The following is a 14,838-nucleotide window of genomic DNA, read 5'->3' as shown; positions in this document are numbered from 1 at the left end:
TAATGGTGCTCATTTTGATCTAACTAAAGTCATTCACCTGCGGCTCTTATGTTTTTCCTTATCGTTATGAACATTTACTGTAGGATATAGTTTGGTTTCTCTTTTCCCTCTTCTATATCGCCTTTGTTGGCATTTTGTTTTTATGTTGGGTCATCAACAGTTTATTCAGTGTAAGCAATTGAAGCAGAACCATAGAAAAATAAGTAATGAGGTAAAAAACAACAACTAAATAATAAACTTGACACGCAATGAGAATGTTAATATGACCTATGACCTCTACTGCAGGCATGACAGCACAAGCACAGACTCATGGTCCAGTGCTGAAAGTGCTCACTGCCAGCCTGCCCAGACCTACGGGTCGCTACTAGATAATAAGTACATAAGTGTGATAGGAAACAAGAAGAACACACCTGAAGTACGTAAGTGGATGTTTGTCCAACAATGGCTTCTGAAAGTCAGTAGAAACATGATAATTAACCTTTAATTAACGTTTAAGAGTGTGTACATACAAAAAACAACAGAAACACTTTCCTAGTCATATGAACAGCACTTGTAATTATGATTTGATGATGTGGCAGACATCCATTTTATGTGAAGTCCAAGCTGTAGCGGTAGGAGGCCCAGTCAGCGCACGCGCACACACAACACTTTGTGCTTTGTAAAACATGTCTTGTGCTTTTCACACTGCACATTTTGAGCCCAGAGTTTCGCTCAGCAGGGTTGGGATGTTAGCTGCTCCCACCGTTAACCTGTGCTACATTTTATTATTGCATCTGTAGTTGTTTTAGTTGCACATTTGATAATATGGATTTGGTCTTTATTTACTGTACTGTTTAAAATTTAACCCCATTTTTGATTCAGCACGTTGAGCTTTAATACAAGGCCACAGACATGTTTGAAAGTGTCGCTAAAATTAGATGTTTTTACATTAATTAATGGTTTTTGCACACTGATAACTTTTACTTTACAAATGTTCCGCTAATTTTCATTTTTACAACGTGACTAGATAAAACATAAATCCAAACATAAAGGCAAAATGCTGAGATCATCTTGTGCTTGTCAAGAATGCCATAAAATGATTAAAACAAAATAATGACCTTCATGATTGAGTGAAACCCACATATTCTGTCTCTATTAGTGGAAATATGCATCATCTACTTTTTACTTGAGTATATTAGTATCAAGCTTTTAAGAACCAGATGTGAACAACTACAACCTCTTGGGTTGGGTTAGTGAGTCAGTGACTCAGTGCTACTGAGATGTGGTGCCAACGTGTGGATTGTGCTCCTCAGTTCAGCATCACTTCGTTTACTGATTGCCAGTTGTGCCATTGTGCTCTGCTACAGCGTGGTGTTAAACTCCCTCTGGGATCCTGTGGCGTCGGCCCTGGGTCACAGTAAGTGCAGTGTGAAAAAGGCTCATTTTGTGGGCTTTTAATGGTAGTGTTGTGTGTCACACAGCCTTTAGGAGGAGTATTCATACTCCTCTGCGCTGCGTCGCCCAAAGTCCATCCAGCCGAGGTAATCTCTGTCCTTTATCCTGTGGCCGGGGGCCAGACCACTGGACCTGCTGCTGATGGATGATCTAGTCTGGTATGGAGAGCCTGGAGAGGACATAGGAAACCTTTTACTACCAGCACATTTTATTTCAGAGGATGCCACATGATGTGATTCTACACGAATGCGGTGCATATTTTTCTACCTTAGCTGACTGTAATAATAAACATGTACAATATCTGAATGAGATGAAGTAACTCGTGCTGATTTGTTCTGGTTCTATTCCTGTCCTGGACCAGTCGGCTCAGCAGGTCTCCCAGTCTCGCACAGTTGGTTTGAAAGAGCAGCCGAGATTCACAGTGACAGGTCGACCAGGGAATGGGGTCAGGAGGTGGGGGGGTGGGGGGGGGGACAGAAGGAGAGAACAAGGAGGAGCTATGGAAAGGTGGAGCAGCGATGGAGGAAGCTAGAGGGAGGTGGGAAGTGGCAGATGGTGGGACTCGGACGCAGCGTGAGTGACGACAGTTTACAGAACAACATGATCAGGAGGTGGAACAACGCGTGAGTAATGATCTGTGCGATAGAAGACGAACACGGAAAAATCCACCCAGTGTTTCTACGTATCGTCACAGCAGCCAGACTCACTCTTCCTGGAGATCAGTCTGGCCAGTAGCTGGCTCAGGCTGTGTGGAGCATCTGCGTCCTCCTGGGGCTGGTTGTAGCTGGTGAGGCGCCCATAGGGAGGTGCTGGAGCCGAGCGCGCCTGACGAGAGCGGCTGGATGAGGGAGGCGGAGCGATGTCCGACACCAGAGCGGCACCCTGGAGCTGGAGAGCAGCACAGAGCAAGAGGTGTGTGTGTGTGTGTGTGTGTGTGTGTGTGTGTGTGTGTGTGTGTGTGTGTGTGTGTGTGTGTGTGTGTGTGTGTGTGTGTGTGTGTGTGTGTGTGTGTGTGTGTGTGTGTGGTTGTCTTACCTCGGCGTGTGAGCGCAGACTCAGGGAGCCACTGGACAGAGCAGCCAGGAGAACACACACACAGACACACACATTCATGACTGGAGTGAGAGAGAGAGAGAGGTGGATCACATTTAACAGCAGAGAAGGGATCCGCTGCGCCCACTGGGCTCTCGTTCCTGTTACTGTAGATCACTCACTGTTGGATCAAGTTGGTGTTTGAAAAAAACAGCAATAAATCATTTTACAGCTGTTGAAGCAGCAGGTGAAGGAAAAGATTAACCGGTGATGCTCCGCTAGATAAGGCGAACATCATTTGGCCTTTCGCTGTCTGAGCAATATGGTATTTAACACACAATACTGTACCATGGGCAGGATGAGTGTGATCAGCGTGTGGTGTAGGGGGGTGTGAGCTGTCAGTGGTTTAAGACTCCACAAAGAAAAATACCAGTTACTGCAAAAGCCTCAATTTGCTCAATGTTTTTTTTTTGTTCTTTTAACAAGGATTCCCATTAGAGTTGAACATTTGAACACAGAGTGAAGAAATAGAAATGTTCCATGTTCTTCGTTTACTCAGAAACACACTGAAGCTAATTGGGAAAGAAAAAACTTCTAAATTTTATCTTCTTTGCAGCAGTCGGGTTTGATTTTAAAAACAGCTTGACAGCGTAAAAGGCAGCATCACTAGAAACACAGGGCAATATCTGCTGTGGGAATGAGGGTCTGTGCCAGAACATTCATCTGGAGAAAAGCATCCAATTACATCAAACCAACAGCAGCACTCGCTCGGAGGCTTTTAATCGCTCAGTTTCTTTCATTTCTTTACTGACGTGCAGCTTCTTTCTGCGTGTTTGAAACGGCTGCTCTGGGCGGCAGGTAATAGCGGAGGAGAAAGAGCGCCCTTAAACCTGAAAACCTCCACTTACTGTACAAAAAAACGACTTTCCCAAAAATACCCACAATCAGAACTAGGTGGTTACAATCCATGTCTAACAGAACACACAGTGACACAACAGTGTTGAGTTTTGATCAAATTATATTTAGAATGAATGTAATAATATCGCTGCAGCTTCATGCAAATGGTAATTTGAATAATTGTTGCTGGAACTGAGACAGTGTTGGAGTAAATAGTCATTCTGTTGATGCTAATATAATTCCTTCAGCAGCTCGTTTCTCATTTATTATTCACTGAATTGATAATGATATTTGGATTTCATTGTCTTTATTATTTTTATCAACATTATTTTTCTATTCTCCCTCAAAGCTCAATTTCTTACTGACATTAAACTACTCCAAAAAGAATTATATGTTATTTTCATAAATGATAATATAATAATAAACAATTGTAAGAGTTTAATATTAAGTACTGTATAACACAAAAATATAACTTTTTCCATCTGAATAATGTGATAAATGGGTCCTGTAGCCCATGAATCAGACAAACAAAGGAAATATGGACCAGATACTGTTCCTCTTACCTGCAGTTGCTGGACCAGGAGAGGACACGTCTGACGATGCTGCTTCACTGGTGCTGAGGCTGAGAGTGAGCGAGGGAGAGGTGACCGCGCTTTATACCCGCACACAGGAAGGGGGCGGGCGCAGCGGCGCGGGGGCGGAGCCTCAAAGCGAGGCCTCTGACGCAGCCGAAGACGCAAATGTGCACGCATACAGTAGTCGGCACGCAAAACCAGACGCACAAGCACAACACACAGTCAGAGACGGGCCGTGACAGAGGCCGCGGTGCACGTCCAACACGCGGGGAACGCGTCCTCGCACTGTTTGCTTGGTTTGAGTGTAATAAATGCAGCGGGTGACGGCCCACACAGCTTCAAGGGCTGTGGAGAAGCTGGTGAAGTGCAATGAGGGACAAACACTGGACTACGTCAAAACAATGACGCATTAATATGTAGATGTGACTATAGACGGTGCAGGAACGTCAACTCGTCTTGAACTCCGAGGACGTTGTTCCGCTGTGACGAGCGGCTGCAGCTTCATTTCTCTGAAAGCTGAGGGCTCGCTCACAAAATGACTGGGTCATTGTCAGACTTACAGAGAGGCTTCATTGGGTCTGATGCGGGTGCTGCCACTGGCATCTGGCAAAACACCGCAGAAATACTGTCTTCACCCTGAAACGTATCTTCAAATATATAAACCACCAAGAAAATCAAACAGATGCTGCTGTTTCACAAGAATTTCTTATATTTTTCATCGGTAAGTTCAAGACTTGAGTGTGTCCCAGCTGCTCAACGTGAATATTTTCAATTTTCATCTTGATCCATTTTGCTGAAGATGTTTTTAAAATGTCTAAGCCCACACAGTAAGATTTAAGGCTTCAATCAGAAATAGAAAGCAGCTTTGGAGATGCTGAGGACAACCGGGGGAAGTCTTAAAGCTCCAAACTTTCTTAAAGATAAGATAAAGAAGGAGAACCTGCATGAAGAGGAGCTTCACTCACGTGACGTGATGAGAGCTGCAGGTGAATTTAAAACACTTCATTAAAGCAGAAAGTCGCGCCTCATGCTGGAGCATCAATTAATCAGCCAGCTACGCTTTGACTCAAATCATCAAACGCTGCCTCCGCTCTGTTTAGTAAAACACTCAAACTGTGAGCGCCGGCCGCGTTCCTGCTGATCTCGGGTGAAATGAGCCTCAGAAATGCAGCAGCGGCCGCGGCCGCCTTCACGCGCTTCCATCGGCTTATTATTCCTGTGTCTGCTGGCGCTGATCAGCTTGCAGAGCGCGTCTCGGCCCCTTTTTTCCAATCCCTCAGTTGTTCGGCTGCCGGCGAGGTCACAGAAAGGCTTTTTCCCCCCGCTCGTCAGCTTTGTGTAGTTGAAGACCTGAAACTTTCGCACCCCTGGGGAGTTTCGCTGGGAGTCTGGCTTTTAATGAATGACGTTCAGTGATTCGTGAGTGTTTAGATGTCCTTGAAGTTTCTAGAGAATGAAACCTGATTCCACATTTGATTCAATCACCACATAGTGGAGACATAAAGTAAAATATAAATTGTTCTGGCGAAGCATCTTCTGCTGATTCTGTGCGTGGCCTGTTTTTCTCATATTCATGGCATTTCTACACAGACAGACACACAGTGTGTGGACAGATTGCACCCATAGCGCTGATGAGCATGATTGTCTGGCAGCGTGATCCTCCTTCCCCTCTTCCTGTTTACCAGCGCCTCCGTGTTTGCAGACCTGAGCCACAGTGTCGGGGATGTTGAGTGTGCTGTGGGGCAAGTCGCGGTCTGAACAAATGACTGGGAGCCGACTAATCCACTCTCTTCCCACATGATTTCATTACGGAGCTGCAACCATGAGCCTCGTCCAACTGTTCTGTCTGGCGCTGAGGAAAAAAATGCCTTTGGTGTAAAATCCCCGAGTTGCATGTCTAAAGTCCTTTGGGTCGATTTGGTTGAGTGCATTCTGGGTAAGTTTAAATACTGCACAGCCGCTGTTACTGTCATTTTTCCGCCATAACAGTTTTGCTGTATATGTATTTCCGTCTGTAGTCTGATGCTGCTGCAATGGAATAGATGCTGTACTTCAAACCTAGTACTACCAGCACAGTTGCTATGGAGCAAATCCAGTTTGCAACTTCAGGCAGACATGACACTAGTGGGAGCACACAACAAACATTTATTTCTGTTGGAGCGGCTCTGGAGGATTTGACTCCGCTGCTTCATTCCTGTTTCACAGCTGCTGCATTTTTAATTTTAAGGCATCTGTAGTCGATCTGCACCTAAAATATTCATTTCTATCCGAATCACATTTCTGCTCGGTGCCTGAATTGTCGCCTGTGGTGGTTTTCTATTTATTTTCAGTAAATATAAATTTGTACCTGAGTCTAGTCATGTATTTCTCCACAGCTTAATAAAACGTTTTCCAGCTTACAGAGGATTTAAGGACATCACTGTACGATACTTGGAATCAAAAGAAACTGTCTGTGCGCTCGGGTCTGGAGTGATGTGTGATGTGCCTGCGAAGTCGTCCTGATGCATCTTAAAAACGCTCTTCTCGGGGGAAATAATGCAGGACTGCTGTACATGCTTCTAATGGATCCATTCATCAGAACCAATGCTTCTCACCGGGCTTTAAACACTGTTTCTCTGTGTGCTTGTTCCTGCTGTATCTGCATCACGACTGTGATAATGGTCAACAGTTGCTGTATGTGGCAGCTGTGTTGCTATTGGACACATTTTCATTCTGAAACATCATTCTGCAGTCTATTTAAAAAAAATAGTAACAAGTCAACAAGTTCCCTAAAAATACCCAGTACAGTTCATTCATATGTATGTTGTTACTGTAGGTGAAGCGCAACAAAGGCACAAGTGGATCCACAGTGAGTGGGCACAAAGTGGTTTTGGGAAGTCATCCACAGCATCCGCTCTGTGTCGGCGTAAAGATGAGAGTTTGACCTTTGGTCCTCAACAGATTTACATCACGTCCTGCGTGACTCAGCCACGTTGGTGTTTTGGTGAAACATGCTCTGATTCTCGTATCCTACGATACACAGAAACCCTCCTTCTCTCTCCTCCGTCGTCTCCCTGTGTTTTCACAGTTGGGCCGGACAGCTTTATTGCCGGCCTGAGGCAGTCTATCACTGGCAGGAAATAGAGGAGTCTCGCTGTTAGCCCAAGCAAGAAGATGCTTTAAACGCTGTCATGAGAGGCTACAGGCAATCACACACTGTTTCCAGTACACAGGTATGAAACCGAACAGTGATGGACCACATAAGGAACAGGAACCGGAGATTTGGAGGCAGAAAGAATGCAAAAGTCAAATATCAGGATTCATCTGAGTTCTCCCTTTTACTGTAGTGACAATGAAAGTTCCCCCTTGTGAGCTTTTGCCTTTAACTCTGACGCTGCTTCTTGATAAACAAGACTTTTTAAGGTTGTGGAAATAAAAGTCAAGTTTTTAGACAATATGCAATATTCTTCTGATTGTATCACACACACAGAGTTGCAGTAGTTGGTAACATAAAAGCCAGGTTTACAGGTTGAGTGTAGGTGTGAATTCAGCATCTTCTTCTTCTGAAGGCATCTGATGTTTCCAGTCCTCATATTTGTGTAATAGCATATTTTCGTTGTTCTCTTTCCAGGTTTGCACTTGTTTTGCTCCCTGCACAAAACAATAAGCTTGTGCCAAAGTCATCTTCTCTGTTCTGTCTTTGTCTTTTTCATGGAATATCAGTGATTTGTTTTCCAGCTTTTTAATCAGCTGTTAATTGGTTTGGCTCGGTCATTTTTCCGTGCACGTGCCTTCTGTCCCTACAGGTGTTGCTGCCTGGTCATTTGGCTCAGCCTCCACATACAGTAACCACGGTGAAGGGTTTGTTCCTGAGCCCAGCTGCTTATTCTTAGCTTGAAGGTAGCTCTCAGTACAAGAGGGAAGAACAATCAACCCCCTGTTGTAGCTGCACTGAATGATTACATTTATTATTTAGCTTTAAATACCTTCACACCTCAGCATGTCTCAGTCTGTTACTGGAGACCTGCGTTATCTATTGTGTACCTGCCACAATGTTTTAGAAATATTGCAAACATAATGACACAGTAATTGGACTTCATGCATCAGCTTAAAGAACTACGACTAAGACAACACATGAAGTTGTGGAACTTTGTTTGTTCAATCATGTTAAATGTTATTTTATTTCTGCTCGTGCTGTTAGTGGACAGTGAACTCTTATCTGATGTGATGAAATTACTACCTCATGGAGCCTGATACAGTAGCAGAGCTGCAGGATAGATTGGCCCTGCAGAGTGGTCAGTATGTAATCCATCATCACTGGGGTAATGAAATAACATATCGCTAAGACACACACACACACACACACACACACACACACACACAACTGTGTCTGCTAAACCAAATGCGATCCCTAAAGATGGAGAGAGAAGTGTTTAGCAGACTGCGTGCGTGCGTGCGTGCGTGCGTGCGTGCGTGTGTGTGTGTGCCTCTCCCTTTAGGCAGCATGACACCAATAAAGAGGTGACAGAGATGCACCATTCAAACGCTAAACTGAAAATGAAGTTTGAATGACAGAGACCAGCTGAGGAGGGAGAGAGGCTGAGATGCGTGGTGCGTGTGGTTCAGTAAGTAAGTTATGACCTCTTTACACCAGTCGTATCAAAGCTTCAATAAACATCCTGTGTAAGAAACAACGATGTTGAGGCAATGTCAAGCACAACAAGAAGCAATAAAAGTGTGATCCACATCTGGCTACCGGGGCCACAGCTGCTCTTCTACAGTCAACACCAGAGGTAACAACGTTTCAAAAGACTTGTGTGGTTTTGTGTATTTCTCCCCTGCAAGAACAAAACTACACAGTTTGTCACGTTAGGGTTTCACTAGTTGTCACAAATTGAATTTCCCACAACAACGTGTTGTTGATTTGACAGAGGGCAACAGTAAATAGTCATGTCATTATCTCTGACATTTGTGCATTGAATGCATTGGAGGTGAGTCATTCACCTTCAGTCTGTACCCAGGTGATGATTAGCACAATGCTAGATGCTAGCAGGTAGCTGACGCTCTGCTCCGCCTTCATGCGACACCACAGAGACTGATGGCTCTGCCTTCTCCATATGAGGCAACTGGGTAAAACGTAAACAGACATTTCTTGGATCATTCATTGCCGCGTAAAAGTGCATTATCGCGTGTGTCAACTCCAAGTGCTCCTACAAAGAAAAATATCAAAGTCTAAACCAAAACAAGGCTCAAGAGGAATTTTAAAAAGTTTATTATAGATAAGACCGGTAGACAAAAGCTCATAACGCGGATATTGCCTGCTCCCTGCTCGCTCGGTGAAGTATATGCTCATACAGTTAATGCTTCCAGGACGTGGGTGAGACGTCTGCGGGTTCACGCCTCCCCTGAGGGAGGTCAACCTAAGGTTTGCGTGAGCTGCGTGTTACACAGGAGGCGCAGAGGTCACAACCGGCCTCCGTCACGACGGGGAAACCCACCGTGCGCTGCATAAACGCGCTTTAATGACGCCCGCGTCGCACACGGGGGAACGGGCCTCGCCGTCGGCCTTGCGTAACGCGAGCGACCTCGCGCACGCGCGCGCGCTCCGCGACCTCCGGAGGAGGAGGAGGCGCGCGCACTTAGTCGCGCCGCGCGCAGATCAAACGCGCGTCGTCGTGCGCGTGGGCGTGGGGTTTGGTGATCAGTCATAGCAACCGCGGAATGTAAACGGGCGCATCAACAGCCCATTGTCCGCGCGCTGTCCGCGTAACCCGATCCACGGCAGCTGGACGAGCGGCACGCACGTCTTTCAGCGATGCTCTCCGCGTCTGTTGTTCCGCAGAAACATTCCGCTTGAAAGGCTCCATTTAATTTAAGGCTATTAATTGGAAATGTTTGGTCATAGCACAATGGGCCCTCTTAAAGCGGACAGTGGACAAACAGCGATCCAGAAACGTCACTTGTTGCACATTAGCAGGACGCTGGACTCTGTACACTGTAATCTGAGTTAAAGGCTCTTCTTTCAGGAACTGTTAAAGGATTTATTGCCATTAGTGGTGTTGGATTTTAGTCTAATTGCCCGTCATTGATCTGAAACCCAAGATCTGAAAAAATGTTACAAAGGAACAGAGAACTGGCGTTTAGCGACAAATGTATATGTGATTGAGCTTCGCACCTTTACTGTCACTACTGACCAGGAGCAAACTGACGCCTTAATACCTACAGGCATTGTCTCATTTTTCCAGGTTCGCTCTTTTTGGAGCTATTCGTGACAGACGTTCACACGCGCGCGACGCTGATCCTAATCCGCGGGACTCGGAGCGCGCAGCCTCGCGCTGCGACTGGCGGGACGGATGATTGGGGAGGCTCGAGCCGGGGAAGCAGAGGGGCTTAATTGGCTCTGACTCGCTCGGCGGAGTCGCTCGCCTTTCATTAAGTGGGGAGAAACAGTGGTATGACATACTCACTGACAGCGGGACTCATTTAGAGCCGCTGCGCTGTATTTTAACTGCTGCGCGTTGACCTCGTCCGTCTCTGCGTCCGACTAACGATCTGTTTGAACGTTAGGACGGTTGTCTGACTGAAGGAGGCAAACATCTGAGAGTCACACTGACCCACGCTGGCTCTTGTTTAGGGAGGACGCACTGAAATGAAGTCTCCTCCGCGCACGTGGCGGAGGAGAGCTCGACCGGAAGCGGCAGCGTCCGCGGCGCACGGGGCCAATAAGAGGCGGGACGCGGCCGTGGATCAGGCCGAGGAGGAGAGGCCGCCGCCGGCTGCACGTGAGGCCTCTGTGTAACACGTCACCCAGCACACAGCGCCGCAGCGCGCTACGTGTTGCATGCTAATGCACTGTGTGTAACGCTCCTAGAGACTGTGTGTGTGGAGGCCGAGCAGCTTTACTGTATGAGCAGATGGATGCTGCATTTTACACAGGTATTGAACTTTTAATGTCATGTATGTAGTATGTTCATCGTACAAAATCCGTGTTTGTAGTCTTTCTAAAACTACATTATATTTGCTATTAAAACTGGTTAAATTTCATCTACTGTAGTAAAACCACTGAAAACCCGATTGAGATTCAATTCTTGTTCCAGTGTCTCTTAAATGAACTCTTATGTACATATTAATTGAACCATTTGAGTTTATCAGTGTGGGGAAGGACCCAAAGGTTCTGCCTGTCTGTCCAGTGATTGTTCAGACACTGAAAGCGATGAACACGCTGACCTACATCGTCATACTTGCAGCCGTGAACCAGCTGTTGTAACTGCAGTAAGTTGCATTTGTTAAACTAAAAGCGTCTGAACCAAAAGGCTTTTGTTCGATGTTGATCTCCTCTCAACATCTGTGAAGAGGTTGTGGTCCTGCTGTTAGTGGGTCTGAGGGAAACGCTAGAATGCAGCCGTTCACATGCATCCTGTAACAATGAAGAGCTGAACTGACCTGACCTGAAATGGTGACGTCTGCCGCCCGCCATCGCTCCAAATTGTGCCAACAGCTGACAAAAGACAAGCATTTCAAACAGAGTGGTTGTGGACCATCTTTCATACGAGCATCATCCTCTTTCCTCCGACTTTCGCCTTCTGTATCGTCCTTTTACTGTAGTTTTTGTTGCTGCATTGCTTTCGGCTTCAAATAAAATGTATCTCTAACATAAAAAAAGACGCTTTGACACAAGCTGATTAGTGGCAGACCTATAGTTCTCTGCCCGTGCTCTCTGTGGGGATTAACCATTTAATCCTATTAAATCAGGAGATCCAATAATCCTTGAGAGTGAAACTAGCCTTGAGACCAAGAACTTAAGGAAAAATAATTAAAAGTATGACTTTACATAATGAAGTGCCAGGCGTTTGTGTTTGCTTTATTATCAGATTCATCACTGACTTCTTTTCCATGTTCAGAAAAAGATGAAACCATTAATAACTGTTTCCGCGCAGGAAGATGAAAGAGCGCTGTCGTCTCAACCGTTTGGTTTCCCTCTGTCTCTGCTGTTCCTCCATTAATCCTCTCTCTGAGTGAGTTTCCTCCCTGATGCATTCCAACTTCTCCTCATCTGGTGATTGGTGGGTGAGGAGCTGTGATTTATTCCAGATGGAATGCTCGGAGTGAAGCAATGTGCCTCACGACTTTTATGCGGTGTCGTCATGGAGATGATAATCAGGTGACTTCTTCCTCGGCGCTGCTGTAACTGGATGTTGAAGGATTTGGTAAATGTTCATTTAAATGAGCCTTGATATGTATTTCAGTTCAATAACATGAGCAGATGGAAGTTGGTACAAAGATAATGAATGTTTATTCACTCCATAGATCAGTGAATGCTGTATAATGTATGCTGTACACATGCTGTAGGATGTCACGATTATTCCCACCGGTTCCTGTCCTCACGCATCTGCCTCTAATCCAGCGCGGCTCCGGTGGCAGCGGCAGAGCAGCTGAAACCTGCTGCTTCCTGGCATCCTACGTTAATGGTTTCCTGTATTAATGGCGGCGACGCGGTGGGTAAAGGTTATTACTGGCGCAGGTGTGATAATAAATCGCATTTAACATTGCATAAACAAACATAGTCTGCGCGAGGGCCGCAAATGCACCGAGCAGCCGCATAATGGACCTTCTGAAGAAACCGAAGCATGCGAGAGTTGCATGTTGCATTACAAATATTTTTTTTGTAAATATGACTTATAATGAAATAGCAATCCAACAATCTACTAAAAAAGCATGAATAAGAAGAAGACAAAGTTATTACAACACAACTGAATAATTAATTCAGTACAGGACACAATCAATAAACTGTCTCTATCCACTGACAGTAAAATATGACTGAAATATTTCCTATGTTTTTGTTCCATTGTAGCTCGAGATTTACATAAACAAATCATTTTCACATATAACATTTAATGTAATCACTCACTTGTGTACATTACTGTTGACCATGATCTAAAGTGCTGGAGAATGAAGGTTTTGCTCCTGAATCTGACGACGTGATGGATATTTGATATTTTAATAATTGTCACGATTCCATCCACTCAAAATTTAGACAACCTTTATTCAGTGGTTGTAGCTCAGATAAAGTGGAGGCCACTTGTTCCTGAGCAGCAGCAGCTACGCGAGCGCGGCTCCCCTGACCGTTACACAGAGGACTCCGCTTATTAACCCAACGCAGCCAGAGTCATGAAGCCTGTCTCATTTCCAGCGGCACCACCGTGGTTTCGGGGGATCGGCCGTGCAGCACGCACTGCGGAGAACGACCACGGAACGGCCGCGGAGGAGCACAAATTAGTGCCGCGCTGCAGCTTTTAATGTCACACACAATCTGTTCCTGCAAAAACTGTCAGGAACATAATAAAAGGCCGTGATGCGGGTCACGGTTTATGACCTGAGCTGTTGTCCAGCGACAGACGGAGGGACGGAGTGTCCACTCGTGATGTGAGCAGTCCTGATTACACAGGCAGCGTGTCAGCGCATACTAACCACTGTCATGAACTCAAAGTCAAGTGGCCACTAAACACTGGACGTCGCAGCGTGTGTGTGTGTGTGTGTGTGTGTGTGTGTGTGTGTGTGTGTGTGTGTGTGTGTGTGTGTTTTGCGTATGTGAGGCCTCAGAGTGAGCGTGTGGCATCAGGGTGGCGCTTATGAACTTGCGTAGTAGATGATGTCACGCCTTTGAGTATGAAGCAATGGGCAGGACCCCCCCCCCCCCTTTTGTTAGAGGTACTCTTTCATTGTAAGGTTCTTGGAATATTGGCTTGACATTGCTCAGCAGCTACGTTGGGGACATATCTTATTAAAATGTCACTTCAGGTTAGAGCTGAAGATCCTGAAATGGAAATCATGTTGCCAAATCTCATCAGGCAGATTGTCCAATAATCAGAATCCCTGTATGAAGCCTTGGAGCCACACACACACACACACACACACACACACACACACACACACACACACACCAGCGTTGCAACCTTAAAAAATGTAAAATGTGCATAATTGTGTATGTGGCTGAATGGTAGATTTTATTGAACTGTATATTTATACATATAGGCACCAACATGGTGACTGTATGTTCCCTGTTATATTTCCAGTAACAGATTACTATGAAAAGCTGTGTGAAAGTGACAGCAACATGCTATTTAGTCAGATGAATTACGTATTAATAATGAATGCTCCATAGACGTAATGTGCAGCATGTTACTGGCTCATATGAACGAAGGCAGATGCATCCACTGTCTGATGTTCGCTACAGCCAACAGCTATAATAGCAGACATTAAGTGCACACTCACACAGATAACCTTCACTTCTCCCTCCTCTCTCTCACAACAGGATGCGACCGCAGCAGATAATGGTGGCAAAACACACATACATGGGACGACTTGTGGTGAACAGAGCAGACTGGCAGCAGATAAGAGAACAAACACATCCTGCCCAGTGTTGGACACCACCGCTCCAGCGTTTAGGCTCCAGTTGTCGTGTTGGTCCTGTGAACCCGCTGTCACAGCGGCAGCAATGCGAGCTGGCAGTCCTGCCGTCATGACAGCACTCGCCACAGTAGGTGAGGCTGCTGTGGGCACCAGACGGTCAAATCTGGTGGCGGTTATTATTTCACACAGGAAATCCAGCATCCTCAGACTCAGACTAACGCGTCCTGCTGTGTCATGACCACTCCACGCGTGTGTGATCGATCTAGTACAACTGCGTCCAGTACTGAAGTCTGTCTTTGTCAAGTTCACTTATCCTTGAGTCCTTCCTGCTGCCGCTTGAGCAACGTCTTGGATCCATTCTTCCTCATTTTCAACTGTGTGTACAGTATAAGTTTGGTTCAGACAAACAAAACCGTCAGCCCACGCGTGTGCACGTGCACGCGAATGAATGCCGGCGACCTCTGCGACCTGATGTCATGTCGTCTTGTTCCGCCGTCCTCTGATGACGCAG

At 45.8% G+C, this 14,838-nt stretch overlaps 1 protein-coding gene across 1 annotated transcript; it reads right to left on the bottom strand.

Annotated features, from left to right (window-relative positions):
- Positions 1-462: 462 nt before the first annotated feature.
- Positions 463-4,022, bottom strand: LOC114843022 (cholecystokinin-like). The gene is made up of 4 exons (XM_029129204.3): positions 3,927-4,022; positions 2,470-2,549; positions 2,142-2,322; positions 463-1,603 (listed from the first exon to the last, which is right to left on the bottom strand). Exons 2-4 carry the CDS (start codon positions 2,545-2,547, stop codon positions 1,464-1,466), a joined length of 399 nt encoding a protein of 132 aa, XP_028985037.1. The 5' UTR covers positions 2,548-2,549; positions 3,927-4,022; the 3' UTR covers positions 463-1,463.
- Positions 4,023-14,838: the final 10,816 nt, after the last annotated feature.

Source organism: Betta splendens, chromosome 16, assembly GCF_900634795.4.
Source record: "Betta splendens chromosome 16, fBetSpl5.4, whole genome shotgun sequence".
Lineage (NCBI taxonomy): Eukaryota > Metazoa > Chordata > Actinopteri > Anabantiformes > Osphronemidae > Betta > Betta splendens.
The sequence above is the reverse complement of the archived record's forward strand: the minus strand, read 5'-3'. Positions and strand labels throughout refer to the sequence as shown.